This window comes from Sciurus carolinensis, chromosome X (genome assembly GCF_902686445.1).
Source record: "Sciurus carolinensis chromosome X, mSciCar1.2, whole genome shotgun sequence".
In the NCBI taxonomy this organism is placed as follows: Eukaryota; Metazoa; Chordata; class Mammalia; order Rodentia; family Sciuridae; genus Sciurus; species Sciurus carolinensis.
The window spans coordinates 113,134,259-113,159,914 of record NC_062232.1 but is presented as its reverse complement, the minus strand read 5'-3'; the positions used below and the strand labels follow the sequence as shown (position 1 = coordinate 113,159,914).

The 25,656-nt window shown below is 35.2% G+C and overlaps 1 protein-coding gene and 1 pseudogene across 4 annotated transcripts in view; one reads left to right on the top strand and one right to left on the bottom strand.

Moving 5' to 3' along the window:
- The window catches only part of Phf6 (PHD finger protein 6), a 48,451-nt gene that overhangs the window by 22,591 nt on the left and 204 nt on the right, over window positions 1–25,656 (bottom strand). For all 4 annotated transcript variants that reach the window (XM_047537042.1, XM_047537044.1, XM_047537045.1 and 1 more), the window contains exons 2-5: window positions 21,606–21,789; window positions 21,263–21,364; window positions 6,227–6,360; window positions 5,928–5,971 (exon numbers count right to left, since the gene is read on the bottom strand). In XM_047537042.1, coding sequence (XP_047392998.1) covers window positions 5,928–5,971; window positions 6,227–6,360; window positions 21,263–21,364; window positions 21,606–21,743 — 418 coding nt within the window. In that variant the 5' untranslated portion in view covers window positions 21,744–21,789. The remainder of the gene's footprint in view (window positions 1–5,927; window positions 5,972–6,226; window positions 6,361–21,262; window positions 21,365–21,605; window positions 21,790–25,656) is intronic.
- Window positions 301–772, top strand: LOC124972569 (ATP synthase F(0) complex subunit C2, mitochondrial-like; annotated as a pseudogene).

Below are 25,656 nucleotides of genomic sequence, written 5' to 3'. Positions count from 1 at the left end.
CAAGGCCCTGGGTTCGATCCCCAGCACCGCAAAAAAAATAAATAAATAAATAAAATAAGTGACACATTAGATATTGTGTTTACTTTCAAGTCAAAGAAACCGAAGATGCTATGAACATTTTTTGAGTACCTATCCCATATAAGATATGCTATATTGGGTTAAGAAAAATAATATGCCAGTCATGGCAGTACATGCCTATAATTCCACTGAGGCAGGAGGATCACAAATTCAAGTTCAGCCCCAGCAACTTAACGAGATCTGTCTCAAAACAAAAAATAAGCACCCCCCCACCCCTGTCTTCTCTGCACTGGGAGCAGCTCTCTTGCCATGGTCCCTCACCCTCTGAAAATGTATGCCTGCTCCAAGTTCCTCTCCACCCACTCCCTGGTCAGAAGCACCTCTCAGCTGCTGAGTCGACCACTATGTGCAGTGGTGCTGAACCAATCAGAGACACTGACATGAGAGCTTCAGCAGCTTGGCAGTTCCATGTCCCCTGACTTCACTTATCCCTAGCTGCAGCTTCCAAACCAGCACCATTTCAAGGGACATCGACACAGCAACCAAGTTCATTGGGGCTGCGGCTGCCACAGTTGGGGTGGCTGGCTCTGGGGCTGGGATTGGGACTGTATTTGGAAGCCTTATCATTGGTTATGCCAGGAACCCCTCTCTGAAGCAATAGCTCTTCTCCTATGCCATTCTGGGCTTTGGCCTCTCAGAGGCCATGGGGCTCTTTTGCCTGATGGTGTTCCTTCTCATCCTCTTCGCCATGTGAAGGAGCAGTTTCCACCTCAAATTCTTTCTCCCGTATCTGGTCTGCCTTATATGTCCCTTTTCCTATACCTCCCCGGGCAGTCTGGGGCAAGTGGTTGGCTCAGGGTTTGACAGAGGGAAGACAAATAAATACTGTATTAATAAGAAAAAAAAAAAGGGCTGGGGATGTGGCTCAGTGGTTAAGTGCCCCTAGATTCAATCCCCAATACCAAAATAATGAAATTGATTTTAAATGAACCATTTTCATACCTAACCATGGTTCCTTGCAGGTGCTCAAATGTTTAGTGATGATAAGCTACCCTAATAAAATACTGGTACAAAACAAAGACTGGTGTAAGTAATAAGTTGGAACAATTTAGCAATTTGCTAATATCAATACTAGATCTTTTAAAATACTGCCTTAAAATGGTAAGTAATGTAGTTATTAACTACACATATATGGGGAAAAACACTTAAAATATAGGGGTTTTTGTTGTTTGTGGTGGTGGTGCTGGGGATGGAACCCAGGTTCTTGTGCATACTAGGCAAGCCACTGAGATACACCCAATCCCCAAATGCAGGATTTATTTCTGGTTATTCCTGCCCATTTTTAAAGTATAAATTTTCCATTAAGACTAGAATGGCATGACACCATTTAAGTCACAGTACTCAATAACCACATGTAGCTAGTGGCTACCACATTGGATGATGCAAATAAGGAACATTTCCATTTTCAAGGAAAGTTCTACAAGACAGTGTTGTCAAGCATTCATTCTCTACCTTCTTACAAAAAGCCCCACCTCTTTGAGGTCCATGCCATTCAGCTAAGCCACTGCTTCTCAAACTTTAAAGTGAATAAAAACCATCAGGGATCTAGTTAATATGGAGATTCCTATTTAGTTAGTAGGGGTAAGGCTTGGCATTTTTAGCACGCTCCCAGAGAATGTCAATTCTGCTGGTCCACAGACTGACTACACTCTTGAACAGAAAGAAGCTATGCTACTTATTTCCCCTCCTTGTTGCTAACAATTCTCCATCATTTGACCTTATGAATCAAATTTTCTTTAGCACAGCTCACAAATGTTTTCTGTCTCAAATCCTGTCTTCATCTAGGTGATTTTAACTGTCCGTATGGACAATCCAAGCCACACAAGTCACTCAGTTCCTTGATCTTCAGTGACATCTCCTGTCAATCACTCACTTACCATACTTACACCCTGATACCTTACAATCACCTTAAATGGTTCTACCTCTGAAATCCCTATATCACACTTTGGGACCAAAATGTTTGCTTTCAAAAGTATTTTTATTCTCATTGTTCTTTAATCTTATCAGGACCTCTTGTCAATTGATTCCTTCCTTTTTCTTCTTATTTCTTATCTCCACTTCCCTCCCTATCTAGCTCAGATTTCTCTCCATAAATATACTAAATTCCCTCATTCCTTTACTTCCTCGTTTGAACCCATTTGTCAAAATTCCAATTCTAAATTAACCAGCTAACCACTTTCTCTGTGCTACACCCAGGACCCTGAATTGCTGGAAGAAAAGTCACATGACCTAACTATTGGGTACCATTATTTAAATTCATGAATACCAGCCTCAACTGGGCCCCCAACTTAGTCTGGAAACATTAAGTTTCTCTAGGCAAACTTCCTCTCTTTGTATTCAAAGTTATTCTTTTACATTTTCTCTCCTTCAATTTTCAGATCTTATATCTCTGCCTACATTTCTCCAGAGAAAATCAACCAGATAGGAGCCACCTATCTTCTTCCTTCCCTCCTGTTACAATGGAAATGTCTTCATATCAGAAGTCAGTTGATTTACTTGTATGCTGAATCCTCTTTTCTGTCTTTCATCTCTCCCTCATAAAGGTAAACAATTAATTGTGCAATTATTTATTTAATGTACATCACTCAAATTAGACTTTAAGCTTTTGGGGTACAGAAACCCATCTACTTTATCTCTACATACTTGATCATATAACAGGCTTCACGCACTGTGGGTGAAATAAGTCTATCAACCTGGGCATAATCCCAGAGGGACCTTGTACTTAGTCACCTGTCACCATTTATAGGGGAACTATTTTAATCAGAAATGCTTTCTTGCACATTTCAAGTCATTTTACAGGCAGCCTATCTAAGGCCATCCCATTAAGAGGTAAATATATAGTTCTTCGGATTGGCATTTCAATAATCTAGTGACATAGTGATATCTCAAAACTCCATTCAAACAGCTAAGCACACTGGGCTATAGATTAAAGAAAAGAATTGCTTGTGCAAACTCACAATCCATTTTTTCCTGAATCATACTGATGACATGGGTTTTAAGTATTTAATAGTAAATAATCTTTTACTGAAGATGGGAAAATTAAATTGCCATATTATTCTTGAATTTAATATTTCAAAACAGTTCATATTATATAAAGTTAACATGGCAGACGAATTTATATAGCATTTATCTTATATTAAATATCAGCACTCTTGAGCCACAGATGGCATATAATCAAGAAATTTACCACAGGTATTGCTCTAGAGACTAGTGTAGTACAATTCTCAAAAATAGTCCCTGAAATACAATCCTATAAACCCCATCATAAATCACAATCATAAAGTAGAACATATGTTTCCCATCAGAACAACTAGAAGTTCTGTTTCTGACAAAACACTCAATATAAAATAAGTCTGAGGCAGACGAATGTGATAAAAGCCAAAAGACAATAAAAATACACTCTGTACTATTTTAAAAATATTAGATTACACTTCAAGTTCAACAGTACGAATATAAGCACACTTTATATGCCTATGATATAAGAAGTTCTAGTATTATACAGAAGTATACATTGAACCGTAAACTCAAATCAATTGTATCATGAGTTTGAAAATGTAGGTAATTCTTCCAGTTACATTAAAAGTTTTCTTGAAAAATATAAAATTAGATCTCTCTCACTAATAAGTTTGACAGAGCAAAAAGGTGGTCAAAATTATTCTACGTACTTTATATAGTCTGCAGTGATTTTTCTCTACCACTAGATGGTACTATCAGCTTCAGAAATCTAGGGAATAAAATGGGAGCCGGCTATATTAATCAGTATATATTAATCATCCTTCTTAAATATCTCAAATATCCTGTCCCAGTATGTTCATATATTTATATTAATTAAATCATGAGTCTTGATCTTCAGATGTTGACATATGGCCACTACAATCTCAAGAGTACTGAATAAATACACTTAAAATCTGAAGTAATGAAAGGTAGAAAGACTTGCTTACAACTTTTTTGTTGTTGTTGTGACAGGGATGGAACCCAGGGCCTGTTCATGCTTGACAAGCACTCTACCACTGACCTACAACCCCAGTCCCTACTTGTAACCATTCCCAAAAGATTTCTGGATTCAATTCTAGAATTAAGAAAAAACAGAAGGAAAGAACTATAAAGGTTTTTTTTTTTTTTTTCCAGTCACACTTTATGGTCTTAAAAGCATTTTGATCTTATTATTTATCCAGTCTATTTACCTTAGAGTAGCTTTTGCTAAAGACTTTAATTTTTATTTTTAAATAATTATTTTAATTGTACATATGTATTGGGTTCAGTAATAACTTGATACAAGTATGTTATGATCAAATCAGGGTAATTAGCATTTCTATCTCCTTAAACATTTCTTTTAAAAATGTTAGATTAACCCATAATATTTGTACATATGGAGTACAGCATGATATTTCAACACATGTATACAACATGATTGTATTTTTAACCAGAACTTTAAAGTATTCAGATTAATCTGGAGTTCAGATGTGAAATCAATACTATTTTGTATAATAAAAGACCTAAGAGATCAAAAAGGGTCATTTTAATATGACCCATTTAATATACTTTTAATGTTAACACCAATAATTAATTCTTTGTAAAAGAAACAACTTCCTAAAACAACAGTTCTCAATCCATTTTAAATTTAAGCAGTGTGTTCTCAGAAGCTAACAACAATTTTAAAGATCTCTAAATGAAGGAATAGAACAATCTCAGATTAAATCTAAGCCATTTTATACTGCTAGTAAAAGTATCAAAACCATCTGTTCAAAAACTTGAAACAAGTCAGAATTCAACCTAAGAACTTCTTCATGACTTTTAAAGAAAAGTACAACTTGGCTAACCATATTTTATTTACACACACACACACACACACACACACACACACACGTATGTATAAACATGGCTAACATGGTTTTGCACAAATTTAAGCGGAAACAAAGTATGGAATAACTTTAAAAGTTTCTATTTTAAAATTGGTTACTTATAAACATGTCTGTATTCTTTTTTAAAAAAGTACAGTAGTCATGTTCCAAGACTCTCAGTGTATGCCTAAAACTGTGGATAGTATATATGTACTATTTTTTCCTATATATACATACTTATAAATTTTAATTTATAAATTAGGCACAGTAAGAGGTTAACAATAATAACAAAATAGATCAATTATACTGATATAATAAAAGTTATCAAAAACTTATGAATCATTTATTTCTGTAATTTTCCATTCAATACTTCTGGACCAAGGTTGATCAGGTGTAAGTAAAACTATGGAAAGTGAAATCACGGATAAGGGTAACATAATGTGAGTAAAAATGTAATAGAAAGTCTATTTATCATAACATGTACTAGTATTCCTAAGATCACATTATCTGTAATATCTCATGGAAGCAAGTATTCTAATTATTACCCTTATAGAAATATGTCACTCCTAGCATTATTTCTTTCTAAAGAGAAAAAAAATTTCAGTGTATACTTTATAAGAACTTTGCAGTAAAAGTTTTCATAAAAATCTATTTTTCTAGCTGTGGTGGCACACAGTTCTAATTTCAGCAACTTGGGAGGCTGAGGCAGGAGGATCACGAGTTCAAAGCCAGCCTTAGCAACTCAGCGAGGCCCTAAATAACTTAGTGAAACCCTGTCTCAAAATAAAAAATAAAACGGGTTTGGGGATGTGACTCAGTGGTTACGTGACCGTGGGTCTGATTGTATCTTTTCCACTATTGTACATTAGTTTGTCCTAATGCTTTCCTCGATTCACCTAAATGTTATTTAATATTGATATACATCAACTGGCAAAAATTAATATGGGACCCGTTATGCATATTTTACTTGTATTCCTTCTTGAATTGGAAAATGGCTGAATGACGTACCTTCAGAGTTATGTGCGGTTTTCTTGTGTTTTCGACAATACACCCTATGAAAAAAATGAAATAATAAATTATCAAGTAAGCAAATTTTCCAGATTAAGAAAATGAACAGTACATTTCACTCCACTCACAAGCTGGATTCAAAAAATCTTATAAAACTTCCTACACCATTTCTCTAAGCATTCCTTATCAAAAACACCCTTATGAAGATGATGAAATGCTCTGAAACAGGAAAAGTTTTTTTACAAAAGTCTAAAAAAGAATGACTATGAAAACAACTTAAAGAAAAGTTAAATAATTACATGTAAATTCCTTGTGAAGGTTTCTCTCGAATCTGAGCTTTATCATGCAATGCACAGTGGTAGTGGTATGTCCTGTGACATGTTTTCACATCACAACCAATTGTTGCTCCAGGACAATGGCACAAAGAACACATCTACAGCAAAACAACAAGACAATATTATTAGTATATAATTTGGCTAAGATTATGATATCAGGTTAGAGGCATATCAATTTCTGTCAAGAAAAAGAAACTGGTTATTGAAAAATTTCATGATTAATATTATTTTTCTTATTATCTCTCCTAGAAATAAATTGAATAAAATAATTCTAGGGGTATTTTCCCCCATGTTAAAAACTGATGAAAAAATGAAATATTACATAAATAACTATTATTTTACTGTGATCAAAAAAATTTGAAATAATGTAAATCAGGGACAAGAGCTATATATATAGTATAAAAGAGACCTTTTTTGCATTTCAGATCTTCCTGGATAAGAATAACTGGGAAAAATGTCTCATATTGAAAAAATTTTTTCCTTAAAATTTCCACTGAGGGGCTGGGGAGATAGCTCAGTCAGTGCTTGCCTTGCAAGCACAAGGCCCTGGGTTTGATCCCCAGCACCAAAAAAAAAAAAAAAATTTCCACTAAATCAAATTGATGAGAAACTTTGGGGAACAAACCTCACGTGCTCTTTAGGAACATGGTAAAATCAATTTAAATTGAGGAAAGTAGAGAAGATAAAATAATTAAGTAGTTTTTTATATACCCCAAGCTCTGAGAATATTCTGTGATGCCAAGTTCATCATACTGTGAAAATATGTTCATCTACTTCAATTTAATCTGTTACTTACTTTTTGCATTATGAATTCAGGCAAACACAAAAGAACAGATTCTTTCAACATGTTTTAATACACCTTACCTGAATTTATTGGGTAATTCATACCGATTAACTACCTCATGCTCTATATTTAGAAAAAAATCTTTTTAAAAAGTACATAACAATGATTGTTAATGGTTTTGGTTCACATATCATAGTGTACTGTACCCAGTGGACTTTTAATGAGGCTATCTCCTAAGCTATAAATGCCGTACCTAAATAAATTCACAGTAAGGTAAATCTAAAGAAGTGTTAATTTGTTCACTGGTTGCTAGATACTTTGTTCTAAGCTGCTCTCATTCCCCTTTATTAATCTGAACATAAAGAACACTTACCATTCTAACTTTTGGATTACTTGGCCCTAAGCAATTTTGGTGCACCAAAGGCTAATATAAATTCCAATAAAAATTCTTACATTTCCCTAAGCAAGTCAAACACTCAAATTCTCTCAAGCTTTCATTTAAAAAATACTCACATACAAGGCGAAAACAGAAATATTCTCAAATACAGGTACTTCCCAGAATACATGAAAGCTAGTACCCATTATTAATACTCGACAAATACTCTACTTCCTCAAATAAAAATAGAAACTTCAAAATATTACTGTAAAAAGAAAAATTGTGCCAAAATACCAAGCACAGAAAGTTTTTGGATGGCTTAAAATTTCTTAAGGAGGTGAAACGTTTGTACTGCAGCTTAATTACAAAGCTTTTTTATTTTAGTAAATTACATTTCTGGTCTGAAAATATACTCATTACAAAAATTTTTGTAAAACACAAAACGGAACAAAGAAAACTTTAAAAATCACTCATACTCACCTCTCAGAAATACCTTACGGTGTTGCAATGCTTTTTGTGAATACTTTTTTCTACATCTACACATATTATTTTGCAACCTAATTTTTTAACTTAATAAATTAAACATTACCCCATTTCATTAAGAACTTTACCATAAGTAGCTTATCTTGAAAGTATATCCAAAATGGGTTTGAACTGATCCATTTTGAAAAAAATACTTATTTTAATTGGCGAGCAAAACTGAAAGGACAGGTGCTGTTAAAAATACTGTACTGGGCTCAACACTGTCAAAGATACAGTGAGATGGGCACTCTTGTAGACCGCTGGAAATTGATACTCTTTGGGAAGAAATTTGCCTTACTTAACATAGCTTTTTAAAAGTTTATATCCTCAGGGGGGAATTACTGGGGAATGAAATCTACCAAATTATGGTGTGTTCATGTGTGAATATACCACAGTGAATCCTATATATAATTATAATGCACTAAATGAAATAATAATAAGAGAAGGGAAATCAGTAGAGTAGAGCAAGGAGATCAGGGAGAGGGAGGAGAGGAGCAGAAAGGAAGGTACTGGGGAATGAATATGGCATAGTGAATTCTACCACTATGTATAATTATAATGCACCAATTAAAAAGTTTATGTCCTCTGATTCAATAATTTTACTTCTATAAATCTAGGAAATAAAGCAATCAGGTGCAAACAATTTGTATGTAAACATATTCATTACAGAATTATTTGAAATGAGCCCAAAATGTAAAACAGCCTATTGAAATAAATTACAAAATGTTTAAATAAATTATAGTACAACCACGAAAGAGTATTCTATAGTCACTCTTTTCAAAGAAATTTTAAAGGCATGGGAAAGGTTTATGTATAAGTGAAAAAAAAGGGACAGAGGTAATTGAAAAGCAGTTGAAATAAATATAGCAAAATGCTAAGTGGCTATTTCTGGGTGGTTAGTTTTAGTTTTCTTCACAATTTCCTGCATTTTGTGATTTTTCCACAACAGGAAAAGTACTTTGTTATGCAAAAAAATACTTTAAAAAAAAGCTGGGTGCAGTGAGTGGTGCACACCTGCAGTTCTAGCAACTGGAGAGGCTGAGGCAGGAGGATTGCCAAATTCAAAGCTGGCCTCAGCAATTTAGCACACTGTCTCAAAATAAAAAAATAAAAAAGGCTGGGAATGTAGCTTAATGGTAAAGCGCCCCTGGGTTCAATCCCCAATACAAACCCAAACCAAACACATTGGGGCTGGGCATATTGAGCTTAGTGGCAGAGTCCTTGCCTAGCATGTATGAGGCGCTGGGTTCAATTCCCAATATCATACACACACAAAAAAGCAAACAAACAAACCCATACTTGGAATACTCCAGTAAACGCTTTCAATACCTCTCTTTCAGTGTGGTGAGAATGAGAAGGAAACCAAAAGCCCAAAATATTTTCTTGGCAGGTTATAAAACCAGATCTGCCCAAAGCAACTGGTTTAAACTGCTATGGTGAAATAAACCCATTTTGTAAATAACCAGTTAACTACAACAACATGGGATAATTTTTTTTTAAAGTAAAAGCTCACTTTATTTTTATTGTCAGTTTCACTAGAGAAGAAAAAGGAAAACAGACCAAAAAAATATTTTCAGAGTATAAAAATCTTCTCAAGATTAGTAGTAAGAATTTTGCTGAATTAGAATTCACATGATCTACTTTATGCAGCATTCACATATAAGCAGTCAAATTTCTGGCAAAGTACTAACAAATAGCAAAAAATATGCATAATAAAATTATTATGCAAAATTTACATTTGCTTGCTTATCTATGAGTGAAAAAGGGAAAATAACTTATCTTTAAATCTACTATATTCTAACCCATGAAATAATGCTTTTCTCTTGAACTCCCATGGGACAAGATACAGTGAGTTCATTTTGGCTTTTACCATTTTACTCCTACAGATGGCTAATTATTTTTATAAACGTGTAGATTTTACCCATCAGTTCCTTGTAGACTGAATTATTTTGAAGACTAATGTTGTGCCATACAAAGTAGAGCTCAATAAATTGGTTGATTTTAAGTTTACTCTATTATTGAAGATTTTAATATCTTACAGCATATCTTTTTCATTCATGTTTCTAATAATTACAGATTTTACATAATTACCTTCAGGTACTTCTAAAAATACTCATAAACTGTCTGATCTGGGATTGGTAAATGTGAAATTGGGGAAAACAACCCAGTCAAAGGCCCACAGCATGAGTGGTGGCAAGAACATTTGGGGGGAAAATATTAGCTCTGCTAGAAACAAAACTGAGAACTAAGAGATTTAAAAAAATTAAAGAATCTAGGAAAGTAGGCAGCTGGCTAATAGAGGTTTTTTTAAATGATATAAGCCATTGAATGGTGGCTGGCACATGCCTGCAATCCCAGCAACCTGGGAGACTGAGGCAGGAGGATCACAAGTTCAAAGCCAGACTCAGCAACCCAGTGAGACCATCTCAAAACAAAATAAAAAGAAGGGCTGGGGATGTAGTTCAGTGGTAGAGTGCTTGAACGTGTGCAAGACCCTGAGTTTAATCTCCAGTACTACACATTCACACACACAAAAGTTACATGAAATAATACAAAAACAAAGAGTCCTTCCCTTGAAAAAAGAATTGGAAAATGGAGACCCCCACCAAACACCACCACTCTAGCAAGGCATCTGTTGTTTGCATCGAAGTAATGGTATCTAGTATTCCACTTTTCATAAAAAGGTTTGCTCTTCAATTTGCCATAGTCCCTATAGCCCCTCAGCAGAATCCCTGTCAGATGCCATTTATCATCATGCTTGCACTGTACCCATGGCTCCCTCAAATGTGAAAAAATGAAAGTTAACCTGACAGGAACATGTTTTTCAAGAACAATGGCAGACTTCCTCGCCTACCCCAGAAAGGTCTGACTGACCCATCTCTCAAATATTCTGTTCAGAGCTAATTTCCTTCACATAGATATAAACAGCTTATCTCAGCTTATCCTGCTCATATCCTAATTTCACATGTTTGTTTTAAAGAGAGGTGAAAACTTCTTCACTGATAATGATTTTCTATTATTTTTATTCCCTTATTTAGTTTGCTACCTAGTAGATCTAGTAAACCACAATAATTAATCACCAGCTCCAATCTCAGGAAATTAGGAAACAACAGGCCCATCCTGTTACAGATATTTGTGTGATATCTCTATAGTACTGTCAGAAGCTACACTAACTTAAGGTTAAGTTGTGCCACATAATCAGAATCTTAAGGAGCTGAACCACAGATGAAAGAGGAACTAAGTCACGCATGAGAGGGGACACAAGGAACTCAGAGGACTAAGACTTAGCTAAGTACAGTAGGAACAAAACACTGGGACATACCTCCTCCTCAGTCAACTGAACTAGGCCAACATTGAAATTCAGTTTGCAAAAAGTCTTAAGGAACAAAAGGAAGTATACTGCTTTCTCAGTAGCAATAGGGGAGTAAACAGAAAATGAGGCTGCCAACTTCTAATATAGGCAGAAAGAGAGGGCTTTGAGTTTGGAAAAGCTGAAATTTAGTGGCTAAATAGAGCCATATGGAACCCATGGAGGAAGGGCTCTCTACAGCTTAACTTATCCAGAAGTACTGCTCAATATGCACTATGCATGTCTGTAACTGACTACCAGGGTATAGGTTTAAATTTTCACAGCAAAGTACTGTACTTAACAACAACTCTGGAGACAGTTTGCTTCAAAACAATGTCTACAAATGCACATAACATGTAAAGGAGGGTACAAAAAGCAGTCATATTCCTGAGTCTGTAAGGCAAAGAAAAATAACACCAAAAGCACTTGGAGAAGGGGACAGAGTATCAAGGATATTTTCACAGAAGATACAAGTCAAAATAAGTAGATGCAGCTCACCTTACAGTTATTTGTCTTTCTGCTTTGTATTAAAGAAGCTATCTCTATTTCCAATAAGAACTAAAAAGCTGGACAGTGCACTAGGGGCAAGTTTTCAGAGAATGGCCCCCAAATGCTACATGACTCTAGGTTCACTGCTTTTATGTAAAGTCACACATGTCCAACATAGTGAGATAGCAGAGTAGCCTCTGCACTATCTGGTTGACAGACAGCTATCCAATTTATTTGTTAAAAATTCCTAAGATGAGTGCCACTACATGGGAGGGTGAAACATGAACTCCTAACACACTCTGATCCTGAAGCTACTATCATTTTTTTAAATGGCATTTTGTTAGGAGTTCTCCTGTAAACGCAAATTTAACGTGAATGAGGTCTAAATGGAAAGCCAGAAAACAAAGAAACCTGAAAGCTGTCAAAATCGTTGAAAAGTGAAAGGATGCTAGAAAAATAGATCAGGATCTTAAATTCCATGTGCTTCTAAAAATGAGGACCACTTGTTTTTACTGGAGAGTAACAGACTAAATCTAAGCAGTTACTGAAGAGATCACTTCCAAAGTTTTGGAAATTGGAGGGAAATGTTTTGTATCACATACTCCCCCTCCATTCAACTTTCTGAATCATGACTGATGTGGAAAACAAATTCTCTTATTAGAGGTGCTAGTGTTTCTTTTTATTTCACCTGAACGATTCAGACATTTTCTAAGCCAGGTGTTTTTGTTTCAGATCTTCACAGTCATGGGTCTTTCCAGTTGAGGGCACTGTACACTGTCATGCTGCTTGCTATAATCCGTGAAGAATACCAAATACATAGCCATGTTTAAATAAGGATCAGGACAATCCCCTAAACCAGACATAAATTATATTATTGGTTTTGGTTCTTCTCCATTAGCAAAGATAAATGAGTTATCACAAAGTTATAGTATTTCCAATTACAAAATAAGTAGTAAATGAAGGCAAAGAAAAAAATTGTGCATTTAAACAAGCAAACTTATTCACTAGTAGCCAAAGACTCAATTTCTCCATCATCAGACTTGAAGTTTCTCTTTGGTCTTACTTACATTCTGCTTAATCACCTCAAAAGTAAAGCAGAGTTTCCTTTAATACAAATGACAGGTAAAAATATCTATATACATCAAAATTAATGTTTGCCATAACTAGAGCCTTTTAATTTTATTTTTGGTACTGGGGATTGAACCCAGGGCCTTGCACATGCTAGGCAAGTATTATGCCACTAACCCTACTTGAAGCCTTTAAAAAATTACATTTATATAGATACATTTCCAACACACGTATGCTTGGTTACACAGGTAATGAACAAAATTTCAGGAAGAAAATGTACCTCTTTTCCTTCCAAATATCCTATGGCAGGTGTCTTTGGACCATTCCAGTATACCACTTGCTTTTGTAAATAAAGTTTTATTGGAACACAGTTGTGTTCACTTCTCTGTATATTGTCGGAATTATAACTGAAACCACAAGGTTCAAAAATCCTTATTATTTACTATCTGGTGCTTTACAGAAAATGTTTGCCAACCCTGTCCTAGGGCAATGGTGTATAACCAAGGACATACATCAAAAGTCACCTGAGAACCTTTTTCAAAAGATAACTGACTGCAAACTCCCCTTTGGCTCTCTTTCTGATTTAGCAGAGTTGATTAGGTACCACTGCTATAAGGATTTAGTAGCACTAATGGTCACCTGTTATCTTCTGCTTCTGTATATGTAGAAAGCAAATGGCAACACTCCCTACACTGTGGGCACCTCATTTTGCCCTGACTGAATGCTAAATGAGCCATACACACTATACTTTAAATAGCACTGGAATTTAGTACTTTTAAATATTTTTAGGAAAAAATAACAGAATGAATCAAACATCATTACCCTATGTAAATGTATGATTATGCAAATGGTATGCTGTTACTCCATGTACAAACAGAAACAACATGTATCCCATTTGTTTACAATAAAAATCAATTAAAATTTTAAAAAATTTAATTTGGGGAGTTACTGGGGATTGAACTTAGGAGCACTCAACCACTGATCCACATCCCCAGCCCTTTTTCATATTTTATTTACAGGCAGGGTCTCACTGAGTTATTTAGCACCTTGATGTTGCTGAGGCTGGCTTTGAACTTGAGATCCTCCTGCCTCAGCCTCCCAAGCAGCTGGGATTACAGGCGTGTGCCACTGTGCCTTGCATATTTTTAATGTTTTTAACCACTTCCTTCTCCTCAAAACTCTTACCCCTTTGACTTCTTTAATATCACTCTCCTGGTAGAACATGTTTAAAATGTCACTTGTTATGGACCCTCTGTCTTTTCAGGTAGAGTGAGTTCTGGTCCTCTTGAAGGAACATGTTTAAAATGTCACTTTCTATGGACCCTTCTGCCTTCTCAAGTAGAGTGAATTGTGCTCCTCTTTCTCAGTTCTCCTGTAGCATACTTTACTTTTAAGGCTAAACTGTATTTATTCATGTTTATATCCAATGTATCTAGCATGGTGCCCAGTGCACAGCAGCACTCAAGTATTTGATAAATAGATACATAAATTGGAACTGTTATATACAGAAGATTTGACAAATCTGCCTAAGGAAACAACAAAAATAACATCATACTTGGGGAGTGATGGGTAAAGAAACCTGAAACCCTCATAATTGATTCATATATAGCTCTCCACCATCCTGAAAAAATAACAAGCTAATTTTTCCACCTATATCTCTCTCCTCCCTTTTCAAACTGCTGAAAGCTGCAAACAACACTAAAACAGTGATTAACCAAAACAGGAATTTTATGCTATGCCATGACTTCCCCGGTCAATTTTCACCAAGCCCTTCATTAAGGCTTCACACTATTATGCAACTGAAGTCCTTTCTTTCTTGAAATTCAACCAACAATGAGTGGCCACTTACTTATTAGAATACTACTGAGCACAAAGGAGACATCAAGCACCACGCTAAGTGTTCCCCACAAATTACCCCCACATAATCCTATGGTAGGCAAAAAGAATACAGCCTTACTCTCCTGGAGTCCACAGCACACTGTGGAAGAAAGGCTTGTGCACGTGTACCAAATGCAATGCTTATTGTGTTGTACTTACTGTATGGCAGAGGCAAGTCTGATTCTGAGCTGAACCCCAGAAAACAGAACTTCTCCAAAGCAGCTAAGAGGAAAAGGGAACTATAAACTGAGATGCACATCAGTACATGCACAATAAGGGGCACAAGCACACAGAGGATGTTTGGAAAAAGAAGAGAGAATGAGATATAGATGGAAAAGGTGTACTAAGACAGGACTTATCACGGGCAGGCTGAAAGCTTTTGGATATTACTTTGTAGGTGGTAAGAAATCATTTAAGGCTTTAAGTTAGGGAGTGATAGTAGCGTTTAAAAGCAGAAATCAAGCAATAACCAGTAGTGTGTGTGTCAAGAATGGGAAGAGCAAGACTGGATATAGGGTCATATTAAGAAAGAAGGCAGAGTCATCCCCGAAATAGAATTGACTTGACCTCTGTGGAAGAAGGAAAAGCTGAAGGTAAAAGATTCAGAAAGAGAATCAGGTTTCAAGGCAGGAGGCTATGAATACTGGTTTAGACAGGTTAAGTTTAAGATGCCCGCAGGACATCTATGCAGAGCAGACAAATATGCTGCCATCATATTTCACTCTTTACACTGTCTATTGTATGTCACTTTTCTCCTGAAAAATCCTGTTTTGCCCTTCCCTATTCCCTCTTATCTGAGTTGAAATTCCTTTCTGATGACCCTGCAATCTTCTCACCTTACTACTCTAATCTATTACCATCTATCTCAATGACCTGTTTGGGATATGACTCACCTATTTCCTGCATTCATTCCACTTTTTTAAAAATCTTACTATCTCTAGGAAACAGTCTTAACTTCCTAAATAGGCCAGATCCCTTCCAAACAGAAGAATAAAAAGGTACATATTATGAACTATCTTACATGCAGACTCATGGACTGGGGATGTGGATCAGTAGTAGAGTGCTCGCCTGGCATGTGCAAAGCCCTGGGTTCAATCCCCAGCACCGCAAAAATAAAAAATATCTACCTCAAAGTCAGACACCCTATTAACCCTGTTACTCTGGAGTATTTCAATGTCCCTTGGTACTGGGTAAATAAAGAATGTGCAGAACTAAGTCTTTTCATTTTCAGAGGCTTCAAAAACAATCTTGAGATTAGGTATCAGAACAATCTTATATAGTGTTTGTATAGGGTTTTTGTTCTAAAAAATTAACAAGAAAATGCTATTAACAGAACATATTAATTAATTAATAGGAGTCTGAGTATGTCCTAAATTTGGCACTATTTCTGTTTTTTATTAGAAAACTGCTGAGCTCTAATCATTACATTTTCTTTTTTGGTGATGCAGGGAATTGAATCCAGAGCCTCCTGTAAACACTCTACCACTGAGCTGCATTCCCAACACTACTCATTACACTTTTTAAAAATGTGATTTTTGGTTGGGCAGCTTAAAAGACAAGTCAGTATAATATGGTGATTAGCAGTTCTGGCTTTAGAATTAACTAACCCTGGATCTAAATCCCAACTCTATACCACTAACTAGGTATATGACCACAGCCAGGTTACTTAACTTCTCTGAGCCTCAGTTTCCTTGTATAATGTGAGAATGAATACTTTCCTATCTCACAGTGTGATGGTGATAAAGAAATAGGATCATGTATTTAAAATACTTAGCCTAGTCCCTAGCACATATTAAGTATTCAATAAATATTAGCTATTTGTATTACCAGAAATAGAGAAAATGATCAGAGGATTTCATAAGATATGTGAGTGAAACCTAGATGCCCTTTAATAGATGAATGGATAAAGAAACTGTGAGATAGATAGATAGATAGATATATATAGATATATATATATATACACACACACACATACATACATACACACATACAATGGAATATTATTCAGTCATAAAGAAGAATAAAATTATGGCATTTGCAAGTAAATGGATGGAGCTAGAGAATATCATGCTAAGTGAAATAAGTCAATCCCAAAAAAACCAAAGGCCAAATGATTTCTCTGATAAGTGGATGATGATACATAACAGGGGTGGGGGTGAGCAAGAATGCAGGAAGGGTGGATTGTATATAGGAAAATGAGGGGTGGGGAGAGGGCGGGGGGGGGAAGGAAAGATAATAGAATGAGAAAAACATCACTACCCTATGTATATGTAGATCACACAAAAGGTGTGACTCTACTTCGTGTACAACCAGAGAAACGAAAGTTGTACCCCCATTTGTGTGCAATGAATCAAATTTTTAAAAATCAAAATTTAAAAAAAAAGATATGTGAGTGAAATCTACTTTGAAAAAGGGAAAGTTTAGGAGTGGCACAAGGATGATCATCAAGCATATCAAGAATTTTTAGTAAGAAAGAAAAAACCCCAACTATTTCTTTAATGGAAAGAAACAGACCTAGAATAAATGGCTTTAAATTAAGAGATATTTGAGTTATACACAGGGATGAATTTCTCAACTCTAAAGAATGTTATATATTACTGATCCTGTTTCAGATTACTTGGGTGGAATCACAATTTCCTGATGTATTTAAGAACAGGGCAGACAAAAATCTTATCTTGGATGGCTTGTAGATAAACTTGCCTAGGGGTAGGGAAGGCGAACTAAATGGCCTCCTGAACTCTCTGTTTTTGCAATCTGTGATATATCTGACACTGGTACCAATCAGTAAGAGTTGCTATCCAATGTCAATATTCTTAGTGCTTTCACCAAATAGCCTCATCCTCAAAGAGTTTATGTTCTTCAAATATAAGAATCTCCTTAGACAAATTTTAAAAAAGCAATGGTGGGGCTGGGCAGATAGCTCAGTTGGTAGAGTGCTTGCCTTGTATGTACAGGTCCTAGGTTCGATCCCCAGCACCCAAAAAAAAAAAAAAAAAAAAAAAAAGCAATGGTAACTCATAATTTAACTTGGAAATTTGCATTTCTTGGCTAGATGGCTAGAGAATAAGAATAGATGGTACAGATGTGGTATCGCCATATGGTTTCAGTATGAACTGGAAATCATTCTGGAAAAACATGTATTTGTCTAAACTCCAAAAACGCGACTTCAAATGATAAAAGCCTTATCCAAATTTTTCTTGGTCCATCTTGGTGCTATATATTTTAAAATGATGAATATGTTCCTGCAAAATACGTTTCCTCTTCTGATCCTTTTGGTTGACATGAAAACTTTGGAAAACTGCCTATGGCTGCAAGAACATAAGAACTACATACCTGTATCCCCTGCTTTACTGAGTGCTCCCCTCCTTACAAGGGTCTGATTCAACTGGCTGCCTAGACCCTTTCACCTGTAAGCCCTCACCTCTTCTCTCTGTCCTTATCTTTGGGGCAAGTAAGCACCTTTGGAACCAACACCAGGTACAAACTGGAATCTGTCTCAAAAGTATTCAGGAACCAATGTTCCTGTTTTTGATTATTTTCAATGGGTATTCATGACCTACTTTTCACCTAGAAATCCAGATGAACAGGAACCAGGGCAAACAGGCTCACAGGATAAAATGCCTTAAAAAGTCAATTAGGGAAGTTGCTTGTCTAGTTTATATGTAGTTCATCTAGATACAAAAAGCTCTTCATTTTTCTCTCTTCCTATTTGATTTGAAGCCCTTCTATTGCTTAGATGAGTCTATATAGGGAAAAGTAAAGTACGAAACTAAATGTGGGGCTGGGGAGATAGCTCAGTTGGTACAGTGCTTGCCTTGCAAGCACAAGGCCCTGGGTTCGATCCCCAGCACCGCAAAAAAAAAAAAAAAAAACTAAATGTGGACTTTTGGTTACTTGGTATCACTTTTTTTAAATAAACAATATAATGGAAGGAGCAAAACTGAAGGCTAAAATGAGTCTTAAAAACTATTTCAAGGTGAAATACATGCTGGGTGTTGGGGTGTATGCTTGTAATCCCAGTGACTCGGGAAGCTAAGACAGGAGGATCACAAGTTCGAGGCCAGTCTCTGCATCTTAGTAAGACCTTGTCTCAAAATTAAAAATAAAAAAGGCTGAGGTTGTAACTCAGTGACAGAGTGCCCCTGAGCTTAATCCCACAGAAAAATAAGTACAACATATATAAATGCTGTCCTCCTATCCCCTAAATAAGTTATTTAAATTCTGACATTTGGGGGGTAGGAAAGGAAACAAACTGATATGCCCAGGTTCAGTAGTGCTCCCCTTCTTCTGTGTTTCTCAGTGCTACATGCCAGTGATGTCAAAGGGCTTCTGAAACAGTTTTTCTAAGGTAACATATAACATCACTGTGTAGTGAACAGTGATATAGCATTATCTATTTACAGTTGGTGAAAAGACAAATAAGTTAATGGCTTGTATAAGGTTATATAATATGTTCTTAGTAGTTATTTTAAAAATAGGCCCCGGGGCTGGCGGTGTTGCTCAGTGGTAATGTGCATGCCTAGCATTGATGAGGCCCTGGTTTCAATCCCCAGTACCAATTTAAAAAAAAAATAGGCCTCATGACTTGTCAGAATACCATGTTTCTCATTAGCCTACAATGATAGTAACAGGATTTTATTTTTAATTACAAGCAGTAACTACAGTGGTAGTCACCATTTACCAAGTTCTAACTATGTGCCAAGCACCATATTCGGTCCTATATATTCTGTCCTTTAATCCTGGCAATAATTCTATGAGGTAAGTACTGTCATTATCTCTTTTTTTGCAGGTAAGAAAAACATGATGGAAAGAAAGAAATAACCTTCTCAGGTCACCCAGCTTGTAAATGACAGAGCTGGGATTCAAACCCAAGTCTTTACCTGTGCTCTTAACCTTCAACATTGTTTCACTCTCTAGATCAAGGAACAAGTTATTTCTAAAACTCTATGCTTGGGGGAAAAATTAACAGCCTACACTATAACATTAAGATTTAATCAAAAATTTTTGATAGACTTTTATGAAGTACTGATATTTGACTTTACAAACAGATTCAAATAAATTAAATCTCCACTGAATTTTGCAATATTGCCAGATGTATGCTGCTGCATCATGTAACATACAAAACCAGGCATTGCATTTGTTAATAATATTTCAACATAAGAGACCAAAACTGTTCCTGTTCTAAGGAGCCACATTAAGTGACCAAAATGCTAACAAGTCAAGATAAAGTAGCATTTTCCAGGGATATTCATAATGTCAAGGAATAAATAACCAGGTAATAAGGTTTACAGTACTAATTCAAGTTAATAGTGTTCTTTCTTTAACCTGAATTTGTTTTAAAGTCCAAGAAATAAAACATGGTGTTCTGGTTCTTAAAAAACAGCATATAATGGTAACATGAAGAAACAGAAAACTATCAATTAAAAATCACATATAAAAATGGAACTTTCTATTACTATTTACAGTTTTAGGGGTAGGGAAGATAAAGGTTTTCAGTTAAGGTCTCACTACAACAATAATGGTATGACCCCAGTATTGGTATTTGTACCAATACTGATACTAGGACCTGAGACTACTTATCCTAAAGAAAATGTTTTCTTTGAACTTATATTTCTTCATATTGATTTTACCCCAATATTAAAGGCTACTTTTCAAAACACATTATTCCTACCATCAAACTCTTCCCATAACCATTTCATTTGAATATCTCAGATTCTTTGTGAATTAGATTATCAGTGACTAAGAACACAGATATATGCTCTGCCAAAACCATCTTTAAAATAATAAAACACTTAACAGTGAAGATCCGGAAGGTACATTTATGGATGTAATTTCAATAAAGAGCTTAACTAAGAAAAATAATCAAATGAAAATAAATCTTTCAATTAATTAAATGTTTTAAAATAAACCATGTGTCATAAACACCAATTGAGATAACAGTACTTTTCCAATACAGTGAAACAAATCCTTGCCCATCTGGTTACTGATAGTAAAGACAACTACAGGAGCATTAGTCTAGCGCAGTCTAGAAAATCTGTGAATTTCACCAAGTTATCCAAAGCAATAAATGCTGTGTCATATAGCAGAGCCACAGTAAAATACTTTGTTCAGCAAGTGCCAACATTTCCCTGTTGAGGGGACACTGTCATCTTCATTTGTAATGACCACAATAATTTTAATGAGGGAAAAGGAAAACATACCAGAATTATGAAAAATATACTTGAATGATGACTTTAATACAAGATACGTGCAAATTAAGCAAACTGCTTGTTTTCTAAGTAAACAAAGCCTCTGAGAAGATTTTAATTTCTTTAGAAAAGAAAAAAATAATTGAATAATATAAATGTTGATTCATTCTTTTTTGTTGAGTGGTAAATAAATTAAACCCAGCATTGGATTCTGCTGGCTCAGAAAAAAAATCTGCAATTTAAAATTATACTCAGTTAATAATGCAATACACTCTAAAAGAAGCAATTTCCTCCTTAATGAGTTTAAAGTAATTTTTATACTCAAGAGGCAGAAATACCAACTTACCAGCTTTGTGCCTCTTTTAATTTCCTTTTGGACATCTTCAATAGAAAATCCACCAAGACTTTCATTATCAGAGTGTGATGATACCAAAGCAGATGAAAAGAGCTATAAATCACATTTAAAATAAAGTTAAGGTTCATATATGAATTAATTATAGTAAAACAATGAAAAAAGCTGTTAAATTTAAAAAGAAATTTTCTAATAAAAATGGCATACCATTAGGGTTAAGTCATCTCTTAAAAATTTAACTGAGTGTTTTTTAAAAGTACTCAGGAATATGCATGTGTTAATAAGATTCTCTCATGAATGGTTTCAAGGTCTCTTGGTTGGCTGCCTGTATACTTACCATGCACTTATGGTGTGCTGCCACCTTCTGGTTTTCAGATATTAGCAACTGTCCACATTCCTTGTCTCTATTTGACTTACAAAAGCCACATTTGCGCTGTCTTGTAGGCCCTTTTTTCTGTTCAATTGAGCTTGACATGATTTTTAAATTGCCTTTAGAATGCCACTTTAAGTCTCAAGAAATGCTACAGAGGATAAAAATGGCAACAAAATAGTTAATTTCATTTTAATACCAGTTTATACATATTTGTGTAAGTAGTTTAATGTTTCAATACATACTTAGAGTTACTTAGTAGAGATAAATTAATATTAAAACCCAAGATGCCTGCATTTTATACACACACAGAGACAGATGGAACTAAATAAAGTCTAGTCTAATGAGAAAAATCAAACTTCTCCCAAATGTGGGGATATGTGAAATAATTAGAACGATTTCTGTGTGGAAAAAAAATTGTACAATATTAAATCATCATTTGCTTTTGTAATTAATGAAAAATATTTTTCAAGTATGGCTCAGTGCCCCTTCAAGGAGACAAAGAATTATATATATAAGAACAGAGCAAAAACTACTGAGAAAAGTACAAAATATTCAGAGGAAACAGAATTCTATAACTGAACAATTTTTTCAAGTCCACATATTGATAAAACAATAAAAGTAATATAAATTTATTTAACCATAACTGTGGAACATTATTTTTAAAACCTGAATTATTTCCAAGTTAAAAAAATGTATATGATCTTTAATAAATTGATTTTTGCTATTCTATTTCTTTTTTCAAGAAAAAGTTAAGTTTCTAATAACATATATCAAAAAATGCAGTCTGTAGGACCCCAATGTTTATAAAACCACTTATATGATTGTAATTTACTACAGTCTGCTTATTAATTAAAGTCACAAACTGACACTGGTAATCTAAGTGCAGTAACTTCCATATGTAAATTAGGAGTATTGTGTAATGGAAGGAAAAATTTCTGAATGAGCCTTAAATTTGATTAAGTTATAATAATAGGTAGTATAGTCAAACAGAAAAAGGGAAGAAAAGCTCTAACACAGTAAGTTTCAGATTTAGGTCGTCATTTTCAACATGGATTTTTTAGAACAATACTAAACAAATTTAAAAATCAGTTATTTGATTTGTGTTTTCCCAAGTCAATAGGACTAAGCAGTTCAGGACCCCCTGGTTGCCATAACATACATCATCACAATCAATAAAATCTCACACTGCTGTCTTTATCAAATTAATTTATCAAATTCTTTCCATTTTCTATACATTCAAACATTTTAATAACACCATTAAAAAAACTGACTCACTACACTGTAGTTTTCTGAGAAGCATCTGTTCACCAACAAGAATAGTAGTAGCAGCAGCAACACTGTATCTACAAATCATTTGGCACTATTCAATATAAAAATTCAGATACTTAATCAAAATTTAACATAAAGCCACAAAGAAAACATGTCATCCCACTCATTTGTATCTAGGGTTTCCTTTTTAACAAAACTTCAAAGGCCCTGAAAATCTTTGCTTTGATGGATTTATTAAACTCTTAATGCTATCTATAATTTTAAATACCTCAGTCTTCCAAGTGGCATCAGATACTTTACAATAGTACGGAATTCATAGCACTGCCTATAAACCGTGAAACTGATTGAAAACAGGCAGCAAATACTTTCAGGATTAAAGGGAAAAAAGGACATAACAGAAACAAAAGAAACAAAAGGGGAAGTGTGTTTCATTTGCTCAGGCAAGTATGTGTTCAATTGCTTTATCAAGAATATAGCTGCCCAAATCTTTAGAATTAGCTATACAAAATGTCAAGATTCATAAACAGCATCAAAATATGCTGTTTGGGTTCTAAATTATTATTTTTTTACTACCATGCAATGAATAATAGGCACTCTGAAGTCACTGTAATGTATTCAGCATTTCTCCCGGTCATCCAGGCTAGTTGAAAGGATGGCACATTATAAATCTAATCTGTACAGACATCTTTAATGTGTAATTTCTATACAATCCTAGCACTGGCTATAAAACTGGCTTAGGATAAAGGAAATTCCTAGAGTGGAAAATCACTTTTTATTCTCAAAATTGGGAAATGGAATCCCCCCAAATTCCATCCATGTTAAATTCTGCCTTTTTGACTTTATAAACAGGTACATTTTTCATCCTAATTTTGAGAACCTGAGTTTCTTGATATTAAAGACTTTAAGATCTAAAAGAGAAAAATGGTACACTTTATTTTCCCTTAAAAAGTATTCTAGTGTATTTTTCATGTAATCAGTTTAAATTTAATTTGTAAAGTGAACAGAACCACACAAAAAGTGCAACAAACCAATTAAAAACTTTCCCCAATGTGCAATGACTAAATGGATTTTTCCACTATAATTCAAATAATGCATCTGTGCATATCTTGCTAATTTTTGTACAGCCTCCTTATAAAACATGAAGTGGAAAACATCATGGAAACAATGACTTCTGGCAAAAATGTCTTTATCATAAAAATACAGATTTTTATCTAATGCTGTCATCACATTTGTGGTCTCTAGTTAGGTAGAAGAAGGGCATTCCAAGGATCAATACGGGGGGGGGGTGTTTCATCATAATCCACAGCTATAGGGCATTTTAATTTTAGTCTAAAAGGTTTTTCATGGCATGCAGAGATCAAAGTTTGATATGTTCACCCAACAATGAAACCTTTTCCGTAAAAGAAAACATCATTATGTTTACAATGCAGAAATAAAGAAGCAATAATAACTGTGTGAAAAACACAATTTAAATATCTGAAAAATATAAAAGCCAGACTCATTCGACGGAAGCAATCATGTTTCTGATTTTACAAGATGCCGTGAAGCACCAAGGTAGAAATAACCTGAAACCTCAAGGAGAGCGTTCAAGAACCAACTCGAGAGCTCATCCAAAGCCTATCTGAAAAAGCATTTTCGCAGAAAAACAAACAAAACAAAACAAAAACTGCAGTTCCAGAAGATTGAAACATTCCACACGCAAGCAAGTTGAAATATACAGGTTAAAATATATAAAGGCGATCCTCAAAAGATGCAGTATTTCTATCAGGAAAGTTACAGTGCAGAGAAATAAACGAATAAGAGATGTACCGGAAGGGCACCTGAATTTGGTTGCACGATATTGTTACATGCTTCGCACTGCTTTTTGCGGTTATTCAAAAGGAAACTAAAGGAATTTTCCAGTTGTTTCAAACCCAAGGGTAGAGAAAGAATTTGAACTGTATGAATAAGACCTGATATTACGTAGTAAGCAGATGAAAATAAAAGGTTATTCAAAAACAAAAGATTTTTTTTTTAACTTCCACGCAGAACATCGAAGCGAATGGAAATTGCAAAAAGAATACCGGGCTGGTTCATCCATATAATAAAAAATGGTACACATAACATACCGGATCCTCTCCGTTATTTAGTCCCCAGTTCACACTAGACTCCCAGATCTCCCTCTAATCAAGCGCTAGATAAACTCGCAAAACTATCTTCCTCTAAAACACTTTGGCAGGTTCCTTTCAGTCGTAAAGTCAGGGTCCCCTAATCGTCCTTCTCCAATCCTCACGAATCCAGGAAAATATCATCCTATCACTTTCTTGACGCCCCCTCCCCCAGGAGATCTTCCTCTAACAGTCTTCGCTGCAAGCTTCGCCTTATACATCAGTTTCACCCCTAATTCCCCCACCCCGGAGTTTTTCCTCATTCCGTAAGGTTAACCCTCTTCCCATCCTAACAATTCTTCCTCTCACTCTTCCCAAACTGGGAGTCTCCCTTCTTCCCAAATATGTCCTAAGCAACAGCAAAGACTAAAAATTCCCAGTTTTTTCCCTCCTCTAATGTTGCGCCCCCTCCCCCGAAGTCAAGGCTTAAGCTTACCCTCTCCCTTCGCACCTCCAAAGCACTTTCTCAGCAGCCTCTCTGCCAAGTGCCTACAATGAACGGCGCTTCTGGGGTCCCTGACAATAAAGCGAGACCACCAAGAGTCCCCCCCTTAACAACGGGCAGGGGCGGCGGCCTGGCCACCGCCATCCTCCTTGTC